Genomic DNA, 26,489 nt, shown 5'->3' with positions numbered 1-26,489 from the left:
AAGATAACAGATGCATGATCACAAGGTTAACAATTCCTGAGCCTCCGGGACTATGCAAACCCGCTATTCTTAGTATGTATATATGCTTAAGACCCACTCCTCTCACTTTCCCATGAAAGCCTACCATTTTAAAATGTTGGGGTCTTGATGAATTAACACAGACTACATCCCTGTCTCTGGAGGGATAAAAGCACTAGACATGCAATGACAGATCTAACTTATCGGGGGAAAGTATTCATAACTATAGGATTCTAACAGTAGCAGCCATGATTAAACTTTTCTTTTTTTTTTTTTTTTTTTTTTTTTTTTTTGAGACGAAGTTTTTGCTCTGTAGCCCGGGCTGGAGTGCAGTGGCCAGATCTCAGCTCACTGCAAGCTCCGCCTCCCGGGTTTACGCCATTCTCCTGCCTCAGCCTCCCGAGTAGCTGGGACTACAGGCACCCGCCCCCTCGCCCGGCTAGTTTTTTGTATTTTTAGTAGAGACGGGGTTTCACCGTGTTAGCCAGGATGGTCTCGATCTCCTGACCTCGTGATCCACCCGTCTCGGCCTCCCAAAGTGCTGGGATTACAGGCTTGAGCCACCGCGCCCGGCCGATTAAACTTTTCTGAGACTCCCACAAAGTTTACTCTGAAGAATCCCTTTGGATTATGAGTTTGGACAGATGGGCAGGAGCCTTACACACAGATGGGTCTCACCTTCTTCTATCATGTAGTCAGTGCTTGTGCACAATTCAGAGATGAAAGGTTATTTCCTATCTTGGTTTCATATAAATGCGTGAACAATCCTTTGACTTCTATAAAGTATATAATACATCTAAGGTATTAAAAAATGATTTTTCTCCTAGTTACCCAAGATTTTAAAATCCAAATTTTCACTAAATGTAAATGTAAACATCCAACTTCCTGAAACAAAATGTACTATGCATGTTTGCCTCAACATAAAGTAAACAATAAAGCTTGGTAGGTACTGCTTTTAGTTATTTGCTAACTTCTTTTTGTTGCATCTTAATGTACTTTTTAGGATCGCTTTGTCCATTTTTCTTCTGTTTCCAAAAAGCGCTGCCCCTCTGGATGGACATCTTATCCCTAGGGATACAAATGCTCCCTTTTCTCTAAACATCAATTTATTCTTTGAAAAATTATTTCTGAGCATTTTCAGTGTGCCTGGCCCTAGGCTAAATGCTGGAAATATAATAATGAACAGAACCAGGTTTCAGCTCAGGTATATCCAGTGCACATCACAGCAGGATTTACAAAATGTGTTTATGATGCAACTTAAATGTTGCCCTTCTCTGCCAGTCATATTCCTTCAATTATTCAATAACTCATTGATTAATACACGTATAAAATTTTCATTTTGCACCTATTACATGCCAGGTACTTTCACAAAAACTGTGAAGTAGGTATTAGGTTTATACAAATCATAATGTAGAAATAACACGACTTAACCATATAAAATGAAATATGACTAGTTTTTAAATTTTTCATTGAGATAACTAATTTTTGAAGAAATTAAATTATGTTTTTAAAGAACATGTTGATAACATTTTTACCTGATAAAAATACTTACAGATTTAGTATTCCCTTCATTAATTTCTTCTTCCAGTGGTTCAAGTTTGAGGTCCTTCAATAAGAGGAAGAAATGGCAGAAAAGAAAAAAATTACATCATTTAAAAAAATGCCATATATTCAAATCATAGTTCTCTCGTGGCTAACATTGAACCAAAAGAACCTCATTATCTGAAAGATGAAATAATACAGATTTTTAAAAACTAAGCTGTTCCAATAAAGACCCTTTGTACTCATTTATCAATTGTAAGCTGTTTTAGACGTGTTCAAAGTATTGCTTTAAATTTACTTCCTGGATGCCACTAGAGAGCAAAGTGGAAGAGAGAGGTACGTAAAAACAGAGAGGAAAAGGATAGGAAGGTAAACAAAAGAAAAAGAAACAGAATGACTAAGCCTAACAGTCTGCTTTATTTTGCTATGAATGAGTATTACCACATTTCTACATTTCTTGGGACATCATTATAAACATTAGTCTATTGTTACAACACATTTATACCCTAGTGTTAATTTTTCTTTATTAAATAGAAAGTGAATTAAAGAGTAAATGAAAATACAATTGATATTTGCTAAAAGTGAAGAACTCCTGTAAAGATTTTGAAGTCTTTAAAAAAGTTTTTTATTTCCATAGGTTTTTGGGGAACAGGTGGTATTTGGTTGTACAGGTAAGTTCTTGAGTGGTGATTTGTGAGATTTTTGTGCACCAATCACCTGAGCAGTATACACTGAACCCAATTTGTAGTCTTTTATCCCTCATCCCCCTCCCACCCTTTTCTCCTGAGTCCTCAAAGTCTACTGTGTCATTCTTATGCCTTTGCATCCTCATAGCTTAGCTCCCACTTATGAGTGAGAACATAGAATGTTTGGTTGTCTATTCCTGAGTTATTTCACTTGGAATAATATTCTCCAGTCCCATCCAGGTTGCTACAAATGCCACTAATTCATTCCTTTTTATGGCTAAGTAGTATTCCATCATATATATATATACCATAATTTCTTTATCCACTCATTGATTGACGGGCATTTGGGTTGGTTCCACATTTTTGCAATTGAAAATTGTGCTGTTATAAACATGTGTGTGCAAGTATCCTTTTTGTATAATGACTTATTTTCCTCCAGGTAGATACCCAGTAGTGGGATTGCTGGATCAAATGGTAGTTCTAGTTCTAGTTCTTTAAGGAATCTCCACACTATTTTCCACAGTGGTTGTACTTGTTTACATTCTCACCAGCAGTGTAGAAGTGTTCCCTGTTCACCACATCCATGCCAGCATCTATTTTTTATTTTTATTGTTTTGATTATGGCCTTTCTTGCAGGAGTAAGGTAGTATCACATTGTGGTTTTGATTTACATTTCCCTGATCACTGGTGATGTTGAGCATTTTTTCATATGTTTGTTGGCCCTTTGTATATCTTCTTTTGAGAATTAAGACCTTAATGTCTTCTGTGATGACCAATGAATATTGCTAATGTCCCCAGTGAAACCAAGTGCTTCATCTCTGAGAACTTCATTCTGTGAATGGCTCTCCTAGCATTGTTTCCAACGAGGATTATGTAGAATAACTCCTTCAAATAGATAAGAAGTAAATTGAAAACTGTAGAAATCCAGACTATCTGAAATAATATATGCCTGTTAATGATAGAGCTATGTTGCTCTAGCTGTGCTGTTCTTTTGTGGTGGAACTTTCAGCAAGGTATTTAACTTCTGTGGGATTCACTTTTCCTTCTTTGCTGTAAATTCTCTATCCCTAAATCTTTACATAACTGGCTTCTTCTTGTCTTTCACATCTCAACTTGAATATCACCTTATTAGAGAGACCTTCCAGACCACTCATTTGGAGTTTTCAACCCCCTATCTGTATTATATTGCTCTACCTTTTCTTTATAGCACCATTATCTGATATTATCTTGTTTCATGGATTTGTTGTGTGTGTGTGTGTGTGTTTTCTTTTTTTGTCTGTCTCTTCAAAGACCAAGGATATTCTTTTCATCATTGCTGTATTTCCACTGCTGGAATAGTACCTGACACACAGGAGGTACTCAATAAATGTTGAATAAATGAAAGGCTGAATAAATGCCCTGTCTAAATCATAGCTTTTCCATGAAGGCAAAATTATATGTAATGTATATAGATGTGAATTGAAAACTAAAAAGTACCCCACAGATAGAAACTTGTAACCTAGTAATCTCCTTGACCACTATTTCCCTGACACTAACTAAGGTACAATTTTCAGTTCTACCTTTTCTGATCTAAGGTATGAAAAACTTAAAACAAGTTGTATGAGTGTGACATCCTGAATTACATCCTTTCAAGTGAGAATGTCCTGTGATCTGATGATACACTAAGAACTTAATGAAGAATGAAGAGCTTTTATTGTTGTCCTTGTTATTTTGTTTAACATTAAAGGTGGGGTTTTTGGTTTTGTTTTTACTTTTGTTTATTTTATTTTATTTTTTTGAGACGGAGTTTTACTCTTTGACTCAGGCTGGAGTGAAGTGGCACGATCTCGGCTCACTGCCACTTCCACCCCCTGGGTTCCAGCAATTCTGCTGCCTCAGCCTCCGAAGTAGCTGGGATTACAGGCGCACGCCACCACGCCTGGCTAATTTTTGTAGTTTTAGTAGAAATGAGGTTTCGCCATGTTGGCCAGGCTGGTCTTGAACTCCTGACCTCAGGTGACCAATTTGCCTCAGCTTCCCAAAGTGCTGGGATTACAGGCATGAGCCACTGTGCCCAACCATTAAAGGTGTTTTCTACAGGGATCAAGCAAAACACAAGACATAACCTCAGTATATCCCCATAAATTCTCATTGAGGCTGAAATGGATATAAGGAATACCTGAAGAAACCTATTTATAGAAATTGCTAAGTGTTATATTCCCCTACATGCATAGAATAGGGCTTGGTTCCAGTGCAGGAAGAATTTATCATAAATACTTAATGCAGAGAAAAGATAACATATGTTCTACTGCAGGTATACTTCCTTTTAATGGGAAGATCAAAACTAATGTTAACAACTACAGGAAACAAGGTACTCAGCTGTGAAATGACATGTACTCAGCCACTGTTTGGCAATTGGGTAGTTTTTCTCTAAAAACCTAATCAGCACAGTACAGAATAAGCTGTAGAAGAAAACTGAACTTGCACTGCTTCTCCATTCATTAAGACAGCTCACACTGAGCTCCACACAGCTGGAGCCCCATGCTGAAAACCATCACATTGTACTTTTAGCAAACCTCTTAGATACTGTCCTCAAAATGAAACCCTTTTATAGGAAGGGAGGGAGAAAAAAGTCTAGGAAAAAAAGAAATGTGACAATACTTTGATTTAAAGTTAGAAAAAAAGGTATGAAATAAGTTTGGGCCATTCCTTTAAAAATAACTATAAAAATTTCAGATACCAAATAAAGATAGTTTTGTCCAAAATTTCAAAACGTTAAAAGGAGGTATCTGTATTCTTTAAATGAATCTGGACTTATTTAGCAACTGAATCCTTATGTTTTAACAAGCTTTAGTTTTCAAATAGAGGTCCTGGATTTGATCTTCCAATATTGGAAAACTAATTTCCATAGCCACTATTTTTCCTACAAATCTTTTTAGTTTCAGCTCACATATCAATAAAATAAGAAAGGAGGAAAGCTGATTTGCTGCAAGCTAGTAGTTTAGGTATTTGCTCCAGTAAGTGCTCAATACACATTTAACAAATAAAGGCACCATGGCAGAGGGACAAGAACTCTACAGGGTTGTTTCCCCTTAACTTGGCTCTTGCACAGAATCTCCTTTTCAGAGACCTTACCCATCCTCAGGACTTGAGGGTTCATCTTTGTGGAGTAAGTCTAGAGACCTTAACCTGTTGGCCTGACTTCTCTCCTACTAACATCTAACTAGGTATTTCCGCCTGAGTGTTCCGTTGTACCTTGAAATTCACACATCGAAAACACTGGTTCACCTTCTCACCTTACCTCGTGAATTATCTCTCATGTGTCTCTTCCTTTTCTGTTAATGGTATAATTGTTTCAGAAACACAGGCTCCAATCCTTAGATTCTTATTTGAGCTCCTCCTGTCCTTAACCGGTTCAATAGTGCTGTTAATTTCACTTCAAGTGTTTCAAATCTGCCATTTTCTTCTCACTCATTAGCTTAATATAGGCCCATCTCTTATCATACCTGACTTCACTGGGTTCAGTTGCACAAACCTGTTCTTCAATGCCATTTTCTGAGCTGGCTTTGATGTCTCTGAGCCTCATTTTTCTTGTTTTAACTCATTTTGCATTTGTTTTCATTCACTTTGCGTATTGCTGCCCAATTTCCAATCTAAAGGATTTTTATTTTGTTTTGTTTTGTTTTGTTTTTCACTTACCTGTTAAAAAATAATAAATGCCTTCTGTTGTTTCCAAGTCCAAATTCCTTAGACTGTTATTTGAGGCTATCCATAATCTGGCCCTCTTCTGTCCATACAACCTTATTTGTTACTACTTCCCTGCATGAAAGACTCTCAACCAGGCCAATCTACTGAACCTTGCTCATGCCATCACCTTACCTGAATGCCCTTTCCAGTTGCCCTCTACTGAAATTTTACTTCTCCATAGCAAATATTAGTTTCCTTGTTTTGTTTGTTAGCTGATCAGAGTTTATTCCAACTTTAATGACAATACATTTTCTTTTCATTGAATTATCTCTTCTTCTCTCTATACTGTGCTCTGGGATTGTTATCAAGACTTTTCCCCCTCCCCTATCCAGGAGGCCAGCAATGCAACCCTGCCATGACCAACCAGATTCTTCCTTCTGGGAAGTGGAATTTTGAACAGAAGGCCAGCAGACTGGAAATGGTAGGAACTCATTTATTCCAGTGGAGGTAACTTCAGAGACTGTTGAGTATTTCTTGCTATTTAGATCTCTAGGGTTATCTTGTCTTCTGACTTTTCCAAATTCAGACCTCTGGACTATCTGTTGATTCTATGAGAACTTCCATATTCTTCCAGAAAACTCTTTTTTATTAGAGAAATAATTTATGTTGTTTGCAATAAAATTTTAAATTAAGTCACCATTTTTAAGGCCGCACTTGAACTCTTCCTGCCACACGAAGTCCTTCCTGAGCACCTCAGGTCACAGTGATCAACCCATCAGGTGAGCATGGATAGATTTTAACATCTGATCCATTCCTTTAGCATGTCTCGGTCAGTCATTAAAATACTTACTGACCATGAACTATGAATCCCACTCTGTGCTACCATATAATTTTTAAAAAGTGTGTTATCTCTCTCGCTCTCTCTTTTTAGGAGAACAGCTTAGTTTTATTAGTAGACAATTGTTTTCTTCAAAGTCAGTGCTGACACAAACATAAATGTTTCTCACTTGGTGCCTGACATGTGCAGAAAACACATTTTTTTCTTACTGATTGACAAAAGTTGTCTCTCCCATCAAAGATGTTTAAGGAGAATATCACTACAATAACAGGACTACTTGGTACTAACTAAATTAATAAAAATACAATAACTAAGAACATAAAATATAGTTCTAAAGAACTCTTCATCACATTCTAACTTGCTTGCCTAGATAGTTTTAATAGCAAAACCATCGGTTAATGTGCTACTTTCCAGAAGTTGAGTGTGGAATCTCATCTTTTAGTAGATAGCATTGCCATTTTCCTGAATTAATTTGAAAGATTCTCAAGACTTCAACCATCTTATCCCTAAGAGCTGTCATTAGCATCATTCAAGCACACTGTCACCTAGTTCATTTGAAAATGTAAGAGCCAGGCAGTGCAGTAGATTTATTTAACTCTCAACTCCGCATCCTATTTTAAATATAATTGGGAGTGGGAGGTAGGGGAAGAATTAATGTAAGCTTCTGTATTTAACAACAACAACAAAAACCTCAAATAACTACCAAGCAACCATTCATAGAATCATTGGGATCCTGGCTGTTATTCTATCTATGGGGCAATCATGGATATAAAGCAATGAGGAATACTGGGTAAGAATATCTTGAAGAGTGGAAGAGAGAATAAAGAAAAGAAAGCACCTACCTTCTTTTCCAGTCTATCAATTAATTTCTGGAGTCTATTTATCTGGATCATCCACTGGTTGTCTTCTTCTAATAAGCCTGGGGCCAGGGAGAATCATGAGGGCAATATGTTAAACTTTAGACAGAGAAGAAATACTTGGTTATATCAGAGCTTTCCTTCAACCCTGAAGGAAGGATGCAGTGTCACTGACAGGTCATTTTTTAATGTATTCATGAGTGCTTTCTAAGGTATTGATTTCCATAGATCCATGCATCCCAGGGGTTCACTTCCACAGGTCTGTTTTTTTTGTAATTGCCTATCTGGCCTTTGATATTCAAAGAAAAGATCCTGCTGAGCCATTTACAAAACCCCATGATGTAGTTTGTTTTCTTTTGCAAAAAGGAAAGCATCAATCAACAATTCTAAACTTACTTGTAGGGCAGTGGCAAGAGCCAGTGAAATCATATCCCTGACCATAGCAAGGTGTAAATTGCTACGATCAAAAAGAAGCATAAAGGCAAGATAGCTGGTGTCTCCTTTCCCAGGAACTAACTTGAGTATACATACATGGGCTCTATAATCATGGCATAGTGGTTAAGAGTAAAGACTGGAGCCTGTTGATCTATATTCATATATATGATATAAACATACATATGTATTTATAGGTATGTAGTATGTGTGTGTGTGTGTATCTAGTACCAAGTTAAACATTATAGAAGTTCTGCTACTATTATTGTTTTTATCAACATTATTATGCAAAGGGAAGAGTTATGATCTGAGCCCGTGCACAAACATCCTGGCATATTTGTGTATACTGATTGTAGCTTAATAAAAATGTTTTCATAGGCATTTGCTGAAGTAGTATTGTTTAATATTTCTTGAAATAAGAATGTGATTGAATTCAAGACTATAAAGCCTTGTGTTAGCTTTGAATACAATAAAGACAAGAACTAAATTATAAAGGGAGAGTGATGTCATCAGAATTTACTTCTCCACCTGCCTTCTTGGAGGTAGCACCTTTCAAAACCCACCAAATTATGATGTAAAAATGAGCATTGGTGTTGCCACAAAGAAGTGGCTACAAAAAAAAAGGAGAGAGAGAGAGAAAAAAGAAAGGGGCTGATTGGAGAAAATATTATAAATATATTAATAAAATTTATATGTTTTAAAATTCTAAGACAATATTTCTAATCTGGGTTATTCTCAAAATAATTTAAGGTGGCTGTCACATCAAAGGCCCAAGGAAAGATATTTTGGACTATTTTCTAAAGGTTAAAATGGAAAGAACAATCTATATGTTACTTCCAGAGCTTAGCATTGTCATTTTCTAGTTGCATATGGTAGATCGTATTATTTTTCCCAATTCTTCACTTTTTTCCTGTTATAGAAGTATCTGTATATACCCTTGCACCACAACTTTGCAGTATCTCCTGTTATAGTGGATGAAGCACATTTCCCTTCCCCATTGTTACTGTGCTTGACATGTGACTTGTTTGGCCAGTGGAGAAATAGCAGACAAGATGCACACAGTACATAAAACAATGGTTTTCAATATGCATGTATAATTTTGGGCTGGCTGCATGTGCTTCTGACACCCACTAGGAAAAGAAAATGCTCCAGTTGCTGCTTATTCCAGAAGGAGGCTACATGAAGAGTGGGGCCAATCTCAACCTACATACAGCCTGGAACCACATCCAACTGAAATTGCCCAAATCACCAACCATAGACTCATGAGAGAGAAAAACAAGTATCTATGAGTGTAACCATCAAGATTTTAAGGTTGCTTCACAATAAAAATGGACTAATATTCCATATGACCTTGGACAAATCATTTAACTTCCCAGGCTTGTTTCCTTACCTGTGAAATGGAGAAATAGGGAAATTAACATCTATTTTATCAGGTGTCAAGATAAAATAAGGCTTTATTCATGAAAATACTCTGAAATTGTTCAAGTACAGTTGGTGAAAATATAAAATATAGGTTATACCTTGATTTTCTGAATATTAGATATTTAAAGACTCATTTGTGTTAAAATGACATGTTCAAGTGACATATGTACATGTATATATGCATGCTTTACAAAAATTACTCCAATATTTAGCAACATGAGTTTGCATATTTCAAACTGATTTAAAAATGGTTATAAGTGACACAGTTAAAATTTAATAAGCTAACAATTACGAGTATGGTTTAGCCCAGTAAATCTTACATCACATTACAAACTTCAAAAATACCAGCTATGACTAATCCTATCATGAAAACAAGGATCCTTTCCCCAAATGAACTTAGGATATGCTTAGGGAGGCTTGGAGATCTAGAGCATATTACGATAGAGCCTCTTTATTTCAAGATGATGGGGAGTTCTTATAGACGTCAAGTCTTTTAGATGCTAGCTGATGGAACTGCTGCCTTCCCTGTTCACCACCTGTGTGTGCTTTCCAGGAACAACTGCTAGGATTCTGACCGTGCTGATTTTAGGCTCACCACCCCAGTTCTTCATACCCTACACCCTTCACTGCTTCCGTCTCAAACTTACTTGGTATAAGGAAAGTGTTCCATTACTATTGTCTTATCTGTTGTTTGTTAAAATAATCAATTGGAAAACACAAGATAAACTGACTTTGACAAAGAGAAACAAATGAAGGGTATGTTACCTGGACCGCTGACATTAAACTGAGGGCTGTTTGGGGAGAAGCTGTTGTGTCTCTGGATTCGGCGGCTTGATCGTTTTCCAGGCCATTGAATTGACAGGACTTCTGGCTTGGCTGGCCCTTGCCTTAATCAACAGAGATAACATTTAACCTTAACGTTAGTGCTTCAGTCTCTTCCCTCAGGGAACAGATCTTCATGCGTCAGTCACAAAGGTTTTCTAGTGCAGTGGAATGAAAACTTATGAGAATGACTGCTTGTAAACGCTCTAGAAACCAACATAATTTGGTACTACAGTATGTGAACCTAAGAAAGAGAATTCGGAGCTTTCTCTATTCTTAAAATTCTGAGTAAAAACTGTAATTTAAGGCAGGCTTTTTTGCTTTGTTGGTTAACCTTCAATGGAAAAACATGTGTATGCAGCTATTGTATTTTGTTTAGTTTGAAAACACTTATGGAGTTTTTTCTGTAATTCAGTTTTTAATTTTTTGGATCAAAGCTATACATCCATACATTTTTAGGAGTCAAATGATTCTATAAATCTTATTTCAACAAACAGGAGCTCCCTCCTTTCACCCCCATATCCCCACTCCTCTTTCAAAAGGGCAACACTTTTTAGCATGTGTTTACTTTCATATCAGTATATGTTATGATATGAAAGTAGTATATATTAAAATATATATTATATGCAGTATATGTTATATACTATATACAGTATATGTTATATACTGATATGAAAGTAAACACCTCCTAAATTATCAGTATATAACACGCTTAATTGGTATGTCTATAATTTTTAGTTTTAGGCTTTATAAAACTTCACAATATGAAAAGCTCAGGCCAATGATATACAAATGGAAATGTTGTAAGAAATTTCCATGAAGGCTGCTTAAAAGTACAGATTCAGCTAGAAGGGAGCCCTTTTGTCTTTCCTTAATCTTCTTTCCTGGTTGGAATGTGAATATGGTAGCTTGATCTTCAACAAACATCTTGGTCTATGAGGCAAACTTGGGAATAGTTTATTATATTAATATGCACTTAATATATGAAAAAGAGAGTGTCATGATAAATCTGTAAGGATGTAATACTTAAGCTGCCTCCAACAAGATTTCTTTATAGGAGATATAATCCCTTCTGTGTAAGATATAATCCTTCTGTGTTTAAGACAGATCTAAGATTAATGTAGTCATCCAAAAATCTTCATTATCTATCAGCTAGGGAAGATTCCTTTAGCCTTTCTCCTGTGTTGGATGACCTCTGATCCCCCTTTTACTAGATTTCATTTTTTTCTTAGTTGACTCCTTTGTTTTGGTGGAAAATATCCCCTAATTGCTTCATAAGAAATGTGCATAATAAAAGGTAAAATTCTTGAAACATTGCATGAATAAACATCTTCCTTACTTTGATGGTTTTATGGAATACAGATTTCTAGACTGCCAATTGTTTTGAAAAATTTGCTGCATTGTGTTCTATCTCCCAGAGTCACTAGTGAAAAATCTAGTGTTTTCTTGATTATTTGCATATGGCCTGGTTTTTCTCTCTGGGAGTTTTTAGATACTTGTCTTTGTTTCCAGTATTGTGAAACTTCATAATGGTGTGTTTTGTGTTTGACTTTTATTAGCATTATAATGAGCTCTTGGTCTGTTCTATCAAACTGGACACATATATCCAATTCTGACTATTTTTCTTAAATTCTTCCTTTGGTAATTTTTCTGCTTTGTTCTCTTTCCAGAATTGCTATTTTACAAACAGTAGACCTCTTGGACTGAGACTCTAGTTTCCTTATTTCTTATATTTCACCTCTTTGTGGAGATTTCCTCACACTTTTATATTTCAACCTTCTTCAGAGAATGTAATTTTTGCAATCATAATTTCCAAGACCTCTTTTGTGTGCTTTGAATCTTATTTTTAAAGCATTCTATCCTTAATTCATAAATGCAGTATCTTTTCTTTAGTTTTTGAAGGTATTGAAAATCTTTTGAAAGTTTTTGTCTGCTCTCTGGATTATCTGCTTCTTCCAAGTTTCTTTTCTTGTGTTTGATTTGTCCTTTTGGTTGACCCCACACATTTTAGAAGGAAGAACTACAAGTCTGACTGGAACCTCTTTGTTTGTGGCAGGGATTGCCAACTTGCAGTTTTCACTGTAAAGTGGCCTGACCAGGCCTATTCTTCAGGGAACCCTGACCATTGGCATTGTTAAGTATTTTCCCTGGGATTAATTACATCCCTCAAAGAAGCATGCCCCAACTGGAGGGTCTGAGCCCTGTTGTTAGTACTCTGGGAGTACAATATATGAAGGAGATTTCACATCTCACTCTTCAGTATGTCAACTTTCAGTTAGTGTCTCCTTTGTTAGTATTGTGCCCTATCAGCTGTGCCAGGTATACATCTGCTCACCTTCTCCAGACAGATTATCTCTGGGGTTCTTCAAGGATCAGGTAGGAGCAGTCACTAGATAGCACTGGGTGGAGCTTCCAGCAATATATCAGCCCTACCTTCACCTTCATTTTCAGTTCCACATGGGACAGCCAAGTTTTGAGCTTTTCTGAGGTTCTGTGATACCAAATATATTGTATCTTGGCTTCTTACATTGCCTGCTTCAGTTTCAGCTTTCTCAGAGCTTCTAAATCAACTTCCACTAGATTCACCTCTCCACATTCCAAGTTTCTGTCCCTTTGGCTCTTCTTCTATTCTTATTTTTACAGGTTAATGCCTCCTTTTATCCAGGTACTTTTAATATAATGTTTTGAAGGGTTTAGAGAGAGAGCAAAAGAAATTATATGTTTAATCTTCAATCTTTAACTAAATCTCCCTATGAATTTTTCTACGGTATAAAGAAATCCAAGTTCTTGGCCAGGCACAGTGGCTCACACCTGTAATCCCAGCACTTTGGGAGGCTGAGGCAGGGGGATCACCTGAGGTCAGGAGTTCGAGACCAGCTTGGCCAACCCAGTGAAACCCCGTCTCTACTAAAAATACAAAAATTTGCCGGGCGTGGTGGCAGACACCTGTAATCCCAGCTACTTTGGAGGCTGAGGCAGGAGAATTGCTTGAAACTGGGAGGTGGAGGTTGCAGTGAGCCGAGATCACGCCACTGCACTACATCATGGGTGACACAGTGAGACTCCATCTCAAAAAAAAAAAAAAAAAAATTCCAAGTTTTTAGCAGCTTTGGTGGTCAGGGGGGTAGGTGATTAGAGCAATCCTTCTCTACATTCAAGCTAAGGAAATCTAAGCTGTCTAAACTTTTATAACCGCCTGTAAGTGAAATTAAAGCTGTTCCTTACTTCTATAATAGACAACTATCAAAAGGAGAAAAATAACTTTCAAGTCAAGAAACAATTAATTACATTCCTGGATATAGAAAAACTTTGGGAAATAGAGCAAATTTGCAGATTCCTTTATAAAAAGGAAATCCATATATAATGAAAACTGTGTTCCCAGAAATTTAGTTTGTGAGGAAGAGAGGTTTATGTAAGAGAACAGGGGACCTCTAGAGGGAAACTTCCATATGACATACTTATTATTCTTGTCATTAGCTATAGGTACTTTCTGAACACATGGGATTAATGTAATTCACATTTAGTCAGTTTGCCAGGGCAGACACAAAGAGTGTTGTAGCATGCCATCTGGAAATTCCACCTCTGTGGCATTCCAGCTGTATACATCCCTTCTCTCTCAATTATCCATTTTCACGTGAATAGACACAGACATTTTGCCCAACATGGCATGTCTACCTCATTACTGCAGGATGAATGATACTGTGTGATTCTCCCCTGGGGCTGAGAGATGGAATAGATGACTTCCCTAAATTTGCTATATTCCAAGGAGTCTTTATATCCCTAGGTTTCACAAATATTAAATCCCAAGGTAATGTTGATGCTGAAGGGAAAGCAAATTATCACAAGGCTGGAGATTTTAATGATACCTGCAGGTTGCAACTATTTATTTATTTATTTATTTTGAAATAGAGTTTTGCTCTTGTTGTCCAGGCTGGAGTGCAGTGGCGCATCTCTGCTTACTGCAACCTCCGCCTCCTGGGTTCAAGTGATTCTCCTGCCTCAGCCTCCCGAGTAGCTGGGATTACAGCTATCTGCCACCACACCCGGCTAATTTTTTGTATTTTTAGTAGAGACGGGGTTTCATCATGTTGGCCAGGCTGGTCTCGAACTCCTGTCCTCAGGTGATCCACCTGCCTTGGCCTCCTAAAGTGCAGAGATTACAGCCATCATGCCTGACCAGCAGGTTGTAACTTCTTGACTGTGAAGGGCATCACAAAATCTTCCTTTCTAACATAAAATACTGATGAATTGGCTGGGCATGGTGACTCAAGCCTGTAATCCCAGCACTTTGGAGGCCGACGCAGGTAGATCACCTGAGGTCAGGAGTTCGAGTCCAGCCTGGCTGATATGGTGAAACCCTATCTGTACTAAAAATACAAAAATTAGCTGGGCGTGGTGGTGGGTGCCTGTAGTCCCAGTTACTCAGGAGGCTGAGACAGGAGAATTGCTTGAACTCGGGAAGCGGAAGTTGCAGCGAACCGATTTTGCCTCATTGTACCCCAGCCTGGGTGACAGAGTGAGACTTTGTCTCAAAACAAACAAACAAACAAAAAACTGGTGAATTTTTGTTTGCATCTGTCTAGCTTTTAAGATCTTTCTGAACCCCAGATGACTGTTAGATTGGTCTCCTCAGTGTCCTGGGTCCTCACTAACTGCTTCTCTGCAGCACTCCTTTCACCTAGAATTCCTTTCATTCATTCACTTTCATATGTTTGTCATGCAGTTGTAGTAAGTAGAGGGGACTTATGCAAATCTATGCCATCTAAAAACTCAGTGTCTAATGGGGGAGATAAACAAGGAAGGGGCTGAGATAAGTAGATATAAAAGAGGGCACTATGGGAATACATGGTAGTGAGGTGGGAAGTATAAATGAGCAGTGAAGGCTTCCCAGAGAAAGAACTGTCCAATCAGTGACAAGACAGGCGAGCAGAAGTGAGCCAGATGAGAGATGGGTAACATGAGGTGGGTGAGGCGGATCCCTCTAGAGAGAATCTCATTCTGCCTTTCAAATTCATCCTAAAGGTCCAGTTAGAGTCTTGTCTTCCCATCAGGCTTTTTCACTGGTCTCTTAATTGACATCATAGGAAAGGTATAGTTTTCCTTTCTCTATCTTTTCCTCACTGATGAAGGTCCCAGGGCTCTCCCCAATTTTGGTGGCCAGCTGATAAAAAGATACAACCTTGAGAGAGGAGACACAGCCCCTTTAGGTTTGGGCCTAATTCACGTGCTTCAGTATGGTTCATCAGATATTATGGGCATAAATCCACAGTGGTACCTTATTTTCTGTTTGCTTATTTATGTATTTCTTTATAAACCTCTCAGGGGGAGTATCACAGATGTGGGGTGGGATTTGGTCATTCCTGGATGTCTTAGTCAAATGCCATACAATAGCACCCCTTAAACTGCAGTCAGAGGTGTAACATTTCCCATAATTTGAAGCTGTTTTTGAGTGAGAAATCCAGAAGAAAAAGGTTCATTAATCCTCTAGTGTCTTCTACTTTCCTTAAAGTCTATATTGTCATGCTCCTTCTCATTAAGCACAGCTGCTAGGCAGCTGCTGGCAGCAGTCACAAGAGTTCAAGGCTAGCCTGTGGCCTAACACAAAGAACTGTTGTTCATTAAACATTTACTGCATGGTGGTAAATGCAGAGCACAAGTTTGCAGGGGATGACTGTAGAAAAAAACAAAAGTGCAGGTGAAGAAGGGGAGTAGAGCACTTTTTCAAGCCTCTTCTCAGGTGGCAGATGACTGATTCTAAAAAGGGAGTCCCCATTTTATTTCCAGAAAGTCCAAACAAAAGAAACAACACAGGAGGCCTCATTTTTCTCATTAGGAACATGAAATCAATTTCACTGTGCTTCAAGACATTCAGTTATCCTCTGCTCAAAGCTGAGGAGGCGGGTTTTGCTTTTCTAAAGTGAATTGTTATACTTTGCCATTTGGTATGGAATCACCCAATGCAGTGAAAACAGGAAGTTTATGATGTAGAGAATGCTTCACAGATCCACTGAAGAGTACTTCGCTGTGATAATCAGCTGCATGGTCTCATTAGATTCTGGAATTACAGGCTTTTTTATTAGAATTTGGTGGTGCTCACTCATTTTGACATTGTAAACACATGGTTGAAAATTCCACTATTTTGGAGATGTCCAAATAATTATGTATCAGTTAATTTGTTCAGGAAAATTGGTCTTACAGGGTAGTCTATTATCAGCCTGTTCAGAAAACTTACTGTTTCCTTCTCTCTAATTTAAGATGTAAAAGTTAGATAAAGCACATCTGTAAGTTTAAAGTAACACATCCACCAAAATATACCCCAGGAGCAAGAGCTTTGCAAGCTTCTCTAACTTGCAAGATATGAGCAATGACAACTCAGAAAAATATCAACTGTTGGCTGGGATTGCCTTGATGTCTGCCCTACACATTTTTAGTATAGGTTTCTCTTAAGCATTAGTGTCTTTATTTATATAGCTATTGCAATATGACCACTTATTTTCTCAGTGATACCTATTGGTGGCATATAATTTTGAAATAATTTCTATCATTCACTTTTCTCCATTTCCTGAAATAATTAGGCTTACTGAATTCTCAGGTCACCCCAGTATATCCAGGTTCATGTAGTCTGTAAGGGTCTTTCCCATCATTTCCACATTTTCAAAATTACACCAAATTAACAAGGAAGGGGCTGAGATAAGTAGATATAAATAGAGGGCACTATGGGAATACATGGTAGTGAAGTGGGAGGTATGAATGAGCAGTGAAGGCTTCCCAGAGAAATTACTGTCCAATCAGTGACCAGACAACCAAAGAGAAGTGAGCCAGATGAGAGGTGGGTAACAGGAGATGGGTGAGATGGATCCCTCTAGAGAGACTCTCATTCTGCCCTCAAATTCATCCTACAGGTCCAGTTCAAGTCTTGTCTTCCCATCAGGCTTTTTCACTGATCTCTTGATTTTACAAGACAAGTTCAAATAGAGAAATCCATGAAACTGACTTTCTCATCCTTCCATCTATCCATATTTAATCTTTTACTGCTCTGAAAACCATTGGCAATGTATTTCCTCTTCTCTGTGGTATTTATTATCACTTTGTTCCTTGCAGTATAGTTTTTGTGTTCATGTCTTATTTATATGATAGACTTAGGCCTTCTTAAGGATTGACATTTTGTTGAATGTATCTTTATATTATTCATAATATTTTAAAGTCTTCTCCATCTACTAAATTTTCAATTAAAATTTGTTGAGTCGGCTGGGCTTGGTGGCTCACACCTGTAATCCCAGCACTTTGGGAGGCCAAGGTGGGAGGATCACCTGAGGTTGGGAGTTTAAGACCAGTCTGATCAACATAGTGAAACCCCGTCTCTACTAAAAAATACAATAAATTCACTAGGCGTAGTGGTATGTGCCTGTAATCCCAGCTACTCGGGAGGCTGATGCACAAGAATTGCTTGAACCCAGGAGGCAGAGTTTGCAGTGAGCCAAGATCGTGCCACTGCACTGAAGCCTGGGTGACAAAGTGAGACTCTGTCTCAAAAAAAAAAAGATAGATAGATAGATAGATAGATAGATAGATAGATAGATAGATAGAGTTGACTAAATGACTGACAGTAAAAGAAAAAGTGGAATGGTCTTTTTAGAGGCAAATAATAAGGCAAGCAACCAGTGGAGGTCACCGTCATTCGTTTTAAATATATCAATTCTTGTTTTTAGTTTTCGCTAGTATAAGTACAATGCCTCTCAATTGTTTTTTCATGAACATAGAGTCACCAAGCAGACATCAGATGAAAACATGTAAATTGCCTTTCTTGACGGGTTTGCTCCTCAGTAGTTTCCATGGCACATTCCAGGGAATTCTGGAGAGACTGCAGCTGATTCAGGGTTTCCTTCAATAAAAACCGAGTTACGAATTGTTCCAAATTGGAGGCTTCTTGGTAGTCCTAAGAGTGACAAAACAAATGCAATTAGAAGTATGGTAGAAAAAAATACCCAGGATTTTTTTTTTTTCTTTTACCATGTACTCATCAATCCCTGATTGATCCTAGAGAGAGAGGGTGGAGAGAAGAGAAGAGAAAAGATCTGTTGAGCCCTGGAGGCTACAGCATAGCTCTCATCCACCCACCAGGAGATGAATAAAAAAGCTGCAGAAATGACTGGAATAAATTGCTTCCCAATGTACCAGCCTCAAGATTAAGAAAAAGGACAAAGCCAGCAGAGTTGCAAAATAGACATTTGTAGAAAAGAAAAAGTAACTATTCAGGGGGAAAAAAAAAAGATCAGAATGTGACTAACTCAGGGTTTGTTCTATGTCTCATTTGAATGTTGACCATGCCATCACATATTTTCTCTATTACCAACAAAGTGCAGCCACGTTTCAGCAATTGGCTTAATTCACTCCTGATGCATTTCTTATGCTTGATCTGTACTATGCTGAAGACAAAGAAAATTATGTGTAGTTATTTAAAATTCAGAAAATGTTAGGCTTGGAATATTCAAACAGTTTACTAAATCTGCTTATGTCTCTCCCTCAGTTACTTTACCTGAGGTTCATTGACAACTAACTTCTAGGACAGCACCTGAGCCACAAAAGCAGCATTCACTGAAACACCCCCAGGGTCACTGCAGAGGTCACTGCAGACTGAATAAATGTACTTGCCAAGCTTACTCAAGGTAGATGGGTGAACTGTGGATGGTACCACCTGCTGTGCTTGTCTTCTTAAAATCTCAGGGAGAACCAACAAAGAAAACCAGGTTGGTGTGGAATAAGATGGTGACAGGGCCACTCTTTCAGGTCATGGGACTGCCAGTGAAATCTGATTTTCTAGAGTCTTGAGTGGAAATGGTATATTCAAGTTCAGTCAAGGAAAAGATTTATTCATCTCTGTCCCTAAACAAAAATTTTTTATGGCTGAAAAGACAAAACACAAAATGACTGACGGTGATAAGATAATACCACGAATCATGATATGCTGGAGAAACTTAGGGCATAGTTATAAACCTACACAAATAAGATTTAGGTATCTAACCTTCCTGGTTCTCAGCTTTCCCACTTATAAATCACTAAGTAACTCTGGCATACATTCCGACTAAAAATATTCTGTGCTTCTATCAACTTTAATTTAGGAAGAATTGGATTATGGCCTCCTGACATAATTTACTTTGGAAGTTTTGCTAATAGAAGAATAATGTAATAGCATAGAAAATCTCATTTCTTTCTCAATTTGAAATAGTAAAAGGTTTCAATCATCAGCCTCTTTTTAAGCCCATTCATTACAGGTGAACAACACAGGAAACTTTCTTATCTACTGTGATGGTTAATATTGAGTGTAAACTTGATTGGATTGAAGGATGCAAAGTATTGTCCCTGGGTATGTCTGTGAGGGTGTTGCCAAAGGAGATTAACATTTGAGTCAGTGGACTACGAGAGGCAGACCTACCTGCCATCTGGGTGGGTATCAACTACTGCAGCTGCCAGCGTGGTTAGAATAAAGCAGGCAGCAGAAGATGGAAGAGCAGATTTGCTGAGTCTTCTGGCCTTCATCTTTCTTCTGTGCTGGATGCTTCCTGCCCTCAAACATCAGACTCCAAGATCTTCAGCTTTTGGACTTTTGGACTTACACCAGTAGTTTGCCAGGGGCTGTCAGGCCTTTGGCCACAGACTGAAGGCTGGACTGTTGGCTTCCCTACTTTTGAGGTTTTGGAACTCAGACTGATCCACCACTGGCTTCCTTTCTCCTCAACTTGCAGACGGCCTATGTGGGACTTTACTGTGTGATCGTGTGGTGTGAATTAATTCTCCTTAATAAACTCCCTTCATATAAACATCTATCCTATTAGTTCTGTCCCTCTGGAGAACCCTGACTCTTACATCTACCATATATAATAGTCCTATTTAAAAATAAAAAATTGCAATGTCTTTAAACTCCATTTAAGAAACTAACCATAAACTAAACATAACCATTACATGCTTATAATAATCTTAAGAGTTTTGGGTGAGTTAAATCAAGCTAAAAATATTCCAAATATTTAATATTATCTCATAGCTTGCTATTTTTTGGTTAAAAAAAAGTTTCAAAAAATTTTCTCTGAACGAGTTTTTAAAATTGAGGAAGGCTTTTCTTTGAGGTTGAAAGAAAATGTGATGATAGAAAAAAAGGTGTGTTTGAGTCTTTTCCCACAGTTATTTCCACATCACCAATGAATATTTTAAAAAATAAAATTTATTAAAATGAAAATAAAATAAAATTGCAAAGTCAGGGATTATGCCAACTATTTTTGTATCTCCGTATATACTATGACTAATATAAAACAAATGAGAAAAAGTTTTATACTTATTTGTAGACTGCAGTGAAAAATGAAGAAAGCATACATTTACTGAGCAATAAAGCATAGCATTGTCCTTATTCTTTTCTCATTTAAATGTTACATATTTGTCATGTCAGAATTATAGAAAAGAGATTTTTAAAATTATAGTTAGCCATTTAAAACACTCCAGGCATTGAAATTACGTTTCTGCTTCTTTGACAGAAAGGTCATATCTTTTATTTCTGTATCCCTTATGGTGGAGTAGAGGTTTGTTCATACCTGATTGTTTGCAGATACACTCCTAACTCTAAGAATTTATTGCATTTGCTATTGTGTTCTTACATATAAATGTTTTGTCGATGTTAAAGTTAGATAATTAAGAAAACTTAAAGTCAGGCAATTGGCTAATTATCATTGCTCCACCATAGCAAATCAGAAAGTTATTATTAGGTTGACTCTCTTATCTCACTCTGATGAGAGTTTGTTAACCTTACTAGTGACTCTGTAGGTAACATTGAAAAGTGGCAGAACTCAGTTGGTTGATACTTTTCTTTGATATAAATGTTGACGCCTTGACATTGAGAGGGGTGGTGGGTGGGTTTAAGGTTTGGAGGATTATGTTTGAGTCAGTTATGAAGGTTTGCTGTTTTATACTACCCCTCATTGATAAGGAGAAAAAAACAACTTGTTTTCTATTATTCCTACTTATCCTTCCAGACTCAGCTTGTAGCATTGTCTCTGTACAGTTGTTCCTTTCCTTGAACCACCACTTCTCTTCACAGTGAGGGAAAAGAGAGACCCTCTCATATTGTTTTATACTCAGTACCTGTTTTTAGAAAAACAAGGAAGTGAAACCAAAGACAGGAAGCCCGGCGCCAGGCCCAAAACCGGGCCTGGACCTGCCTGGCCTAACCCTAGTAGTTAAAAATCAACTCATGACTCAGAAACCGATGTTATCCATAGATTCCCAGCATTGTATAAAAGAACATTGTGAAACTCCCTGCTCTATTCTGTTTCACTCTGACCACCGGTGCATGCAGCCCCTGTCACATACCCCTTGCTCGCTCAAATCAATCACCACCCTTTATGTGAAATCTTTAGTGTTGTGAGCTCTTAAAAGGGACAGAAATTGTGCACTTGGGGAGCTCGGATTTTAAGGCAGTAGCTTGCCGATGCTCTGAGCTGAATAAAGCCCTTCCTTCTACAACTCAGTGTCTGAGAGGTTTTGTCTGCAGCTCATCCTGCTACATTTCTTGGTTCTCTGACCCCAAAGCAAGGTGACTGATGGACGGCCGAGGCAGCCCCTTAGGCGGCTTAGGCCTGCCCTGTGGAGCATCCCTGCTGGGGACTCCAGGCAGCCTGAGTGACGTGATCCAAAGAGCGCTCCTGGGTAGGCAATTGCCCTGGTGGGATGCCTCGCCAGAGCAGCACGTAGCAGGCCCCCACAGAGGATTAACACAGTGGCTGAACACCGGGAAGGAACTGACACTTGGAGTCCAGACATCAGAAACTTGGTAAGACTAGTCTTCGGAACTTGCCCACTCCATTTGAGTGGAAGTGTGGCCTGATCACCCACAGCGTGCCTTCATTGGCACTTTGGTGTTGGTTTTGGTTTTGACTTGGTTTGAATTGCTTGAGAGGACTGGTGTTGGGAACTTGCCCACTCCATTTGAGTGGAAGCATGGCCTGATCACCCACCGTGTGCCTGTACCGGCACTTTGGTTTTTGTTTTTGACTTGACTTAGACTGCTTGATACTTTGGTTTTGATTTTGACCTGGCTTGGATTTCTGGATACTCTGATTTTGGTTTGGTGTAAACTGCAGAAGTGTGTGTGTGCCCTTTTTAATTGTTTTTTGTTTTGTGGTGTGCGTGTGGTATGAGTGTGGTGTTTTGTCTCGAAGAAGTATAGGTCAGGCACAAATAAGCCCACCCCACTAGTAACTATGTTAAAAAATTTCAAGAAAGAGAAAAAAGGGGGGAGGCAGAATTTATATAAAAATAATGTTATATGGTAAATTCTTGTCCTGAAATAAATTAACTGGTTGTTTAAAGAAAAAAGTGCTTGTAATAAGTCAGAAAGTTGAGACGAAAAATGTCGAAAAATTGTCTGCAAAAGTCGTAAAAGAAAAAAATTACAAAAATATTTTATACAAAAAATGTTGTATAATTTAAAAATAATAAGGCCTCCTGAGTACTATTGAAGAAACAGTTTATGTGCAAGGCACATAAGAAAAGTAAAATTTATCTTTGGTAAAAAGATTATAAGGAGGCATAAGAATGTGGATTTTTACCTACATTAAAAGGTTAAAAAAAATTATTATTTTGAAAGTTTAAGCAAGTTTTAAAATGTTAATTGTAAAGAAAATTCTGTGTGTAAACATATTAGCTAAAGTTAAAAAGGTATCATCCAGTTTTTCTGTGAACTGGACATTAAAGTAAAAATGCAACAGGTTTTTCTTAAAGCATCAACCTGCTCTTGAACAAAAATTATAATAGGTTAAAAAGAGTCTATAAAATCTTATGATCAAACATGAAAAACTGGATAAATATGTCTACAAGGTTTTATTAAAATTAAGTTTAACATTGATAACACACTAATATAAAGGTAAAATTTAGCTTATCTGGTGTAAAAGTCATACAGGAAGCGTTGTTAAATATAAAATGGTGTTTAGCTTTCTGTAGTCAAAAAATGAATAAAGATAGGTGCTAAAGGAAACATTCATTTTACTAGAGGATCATAGAAGTTAAAGACTTAAAACAAACTTTAGCAATTAAGACAGCATATCCAGATGCAAATGCCTGGTTAAAATGAATCAAATATTCCATCTGCACATTAAACAAAAGTAATTGTTATGCTTGTGCACATGGCAGGCCAGAGGCCCTGATTGTCCCCCTTCCACTAAGGCGGTCCTGCAGTCAACCAGGCATGGGCTGCATGGTAACTCTTCTACAGCCTGGAGTAATAAGTCATGCCAAGCTCTCTCTGCTATATCCCAAAGTCCCTGTGGGTCAGCCCCCGAGGGCCATCCAGCTTCAGTCTCCCAACGCTAAGTTCACTTTGTGTCTCTCATGGCAGGGAGGAGACTTAGCATTCCTTGGAGACCTGAAGGGATTCAGTGAGCTTAAGAATTTTCAAGAGCTTATCAATCAGTCAGCCCTTGTTCATTCCCAAGCAGATTTGTGGTAGTACTGTGGTGGACCTTTATTGGGCACTCTGCCGAATAACTAGAGTGGCACTTGTGCTTTAGTCCATTTGGCTATCCCTTTCACCCTGGCATTTCATCAATCAGAGGAAAAAAATAATAATAAGACATTGTAAAGCAAGAGAATCCCCTTATAGTTCTTTCAACACTCACATCTATTTAGCTGCAATTGGAGACCTGCAAGGAATACCAGATCAATTTAAAGCTTGAAATCAAATAGTTACAAGATTTAAGTCAATATTTTGGTAGATGACAGTCAATAAAAATGTAGATTAGATAAACTACATCTATTACAACCAACAGCAACAAGCTTTTCATGAGTTAAAAAGATAAACTCATATTGGCCCCAGCCCTGAGGTTACCTGACCTGACGAAACTCTTTACACTCTATGTGTCAGAAAGAGAAAAAATAGCAGTTGGAGTTTTAACCCAGACTGTAGGGTCCTGGCCAAGGCCAGTGGCCTATCTCTCAAAACAACTAGACAGGGTTTCCAAAGGCTGGCCCCCATGTCCAAGGGCCCTGGCAGCAACAACCCTGTTAGCACAAGAAGCAGATAAGCTAATGCTTAGGTAAAACCTAAACATAAAGTCCCCCCATGTTGTGGTAATTTTAATAAATACCAAAAGACACCATTAGTTAATGAATGCTAGACTAACTAGATACCAAAGCTTGCTCTGTGAAAATGCCTGCATAATCATTGAAGTTTGCAACACGCTAAACCCCGCCACCTTGCTCCTGGTATCAGAGAGCCCAATTAAACAAACCGTGTAAAAGTATTGGACTCAGTTTATTCTAGTGAGCCCAACTTCTGAGAGCATCCTTAAACATCAGTAGACTGGGAGCTGTACATGGATGGGAGCAGCTTCGCCAACCCCTACAAAGTGACTCTGAAGAAGATGACAAGCCCTGTTCCAGTCACACCCGGAAGCTGACTGGTCCATGCACGGCCAAAACATGAGGAAACTCATTGCGAGACTTGTTTTCCTTAAAATTTGGACTTGTACAGTAAGGACTTCAACTGACCTTCCTCAGACTGAGGCCTGTTCCCAGAATATACATCAAGTCACTGAGGTATGACAAAAGATTGCTACTGTCCTATTATTTTATGGTTATTATAAGTGTACCAGGACTCTAAAAGAAACTTGTTTGTATAATGCTATTCTATCCAAGGTGTGTAGCCCAGGAAATTACCAACCTGATGCGTGTTATGACCCATTTTAAGTCTCTCATGATCACAGTTTTTAAAATAAAATTAAGGACTGGTCCCTTTCTAGGTGACACAAATAAAGCAATAGCTAGGACAGAAAAAAGAGGGGTCTCCAAGCATATAACCCTAAAATTTAATGCTTGTGCAACTATCAATAGCAATTGGCATAAAATAAGATGCAATTCTTTAAATTAAAAAAAAAGATTTCATGGCAGGAAATAAGTTTATCTGCCATAAATTAAGCTCATGTGCAAATGTGTGTAATTACTGGTCTTGTGTCATCTAGACTACTTAGAAAAAGGATGAAAATGATCCTGTTTAGTCCCAAAAACGAGAAGGCAGCCCCTCCTGTATGAGTGGAAACTGCAACCCCTTAAAATTAATAATTACAAATCCCTTAAACCCAAGGTTAAAAAAAAAAAAAAAAAGGAGAACACGTATCTCTGGGCATCAATAGGAAAGGACTAGGTCCTAGAGTAAATATCTTAGTAAAAGAGGAGGTTCGTAAATGCTCTCCAGAACCAGTATTTCAGACTTTCTATGATAAACTAAATGTGCCAATGCCAGAGACTCCCGGAAGAATCAGAAATTTGTTTTTACAATCAGCCGAGCATGTAGCCCAGTCTCTAACTGTCACTTCATGTTACGTTTGTGGAGAAACTATAGTAAGAGATCAATGGCCATAAGAAGCCCGAGAATTAGTGCCTACAGACCCAGTTCCTAATGAATTCCTGGCCCAAAAGGGTCACCCTAATCATCTCTAGGTTCTAAAAGTCTCAATTATTGGACAATATTGCATAGCTAAAAAAGGAAAAGTTCACTCATTCTGTAGGATGACTTAGTTGTCTGGGGCAAAAACTGTATAATGGTACCAATAAAACAGTTACATGGTGGAGTTCCAATTACACAGAAAGAGATCCATTCAGTAAATTTCCAAGGTTGCAGACTGTCTGAGCCCACTCAGAATTTCACCGGGACTGGACTGCCCCCACTGGGTTATACTGGATATGTAGACATAGAGCCTACACTAAGCTGCCTGACCAATGGACAGGTAGTTATGTTACTGGCGCTATTAAACCATCTTTCTTCCTACTGCCTATAAAAACAGGTGAACTCCTGGGTTTCCCTGTCTATGCTTCCTGTGGAAAATGAAGCATAGCCATAGGTAATTAAAATGATAAATGACCTCCTAAAAATTATACAATATTATAGACCTGCCACTTAGACACAAGACAGCTCATAGGGATACTGGACCCCCACTGACATGCTCAACCGAATCATATGATTGCAAGCTGTTTTAAAAATCATCACTAATAAAACCGGTCAAGCCTTGACTATTCTGGCCTGTCAAGAAACTCAGATAAGAAATGCTATCTAGCAAAATAGATTGACTCTCAACTACTTGCTAGCAGCTGAAAGAGAGGTCTATAAGAAATTTAACCTTACTAATTACTGTCTACACATAGATAATCAAAGGCAAGTAGTTAAAGACA

General features: G+C 38.0%; 1 protein-coding gene across 1 annotated transcript in view; it reads right to left on the bottom strand.

The window, feature by feature from the left end:
• NECAB1 (N-terminal EF-hand calcium binding protein 1) overlaps nucleotides 1–26,489 on the bottom strand; it is a 174,659-nt gene that overhangs the window by 23,144 nt on the left and 125,026 nt on the right. The window contains exons 6-9 of the mRNA XM_003902951.5: nucleotides 18,083–18,219; nucleotides 10,227–10,348; nucleotides 7,593–7,669; nucleotides 1,571–1,624 (exon numbers count right to left, since the gene is read on the bottom strand). Of these exons, the coding sequence (XP_003903000.1) occupies nucleotides 1,571–1,624; nucleotides 7,593–7,669; nucleotides 10,227–10,348; nucleotides 18,083–18,219 (390 nt within the window). The remainder of the gene's footprint in view (nucleotides 1–1,570; nucleotides 1,625–7,592; nucleotides 7,670–10,226; nucleotides 10,349–18,082; nucleotides 18,220–26,489) is intronic.

This window comes from Papio anubis, chromosome 8 (genome assembly GCF_008728515.1).
Source record: "Papio anubis isolate 15944 chromosome 8, Panubis1.0, whole genome shotgun sequence".
Classification (NCBI taxonomy): Eukaryota; Metazoa; Chordata; class Mammalia; order Primates; family Cercopithecidae; genus Papio; species Papio anubis.
This window is presented reverse-complemented; position numbering and strand designations above follow the sequence as displayed.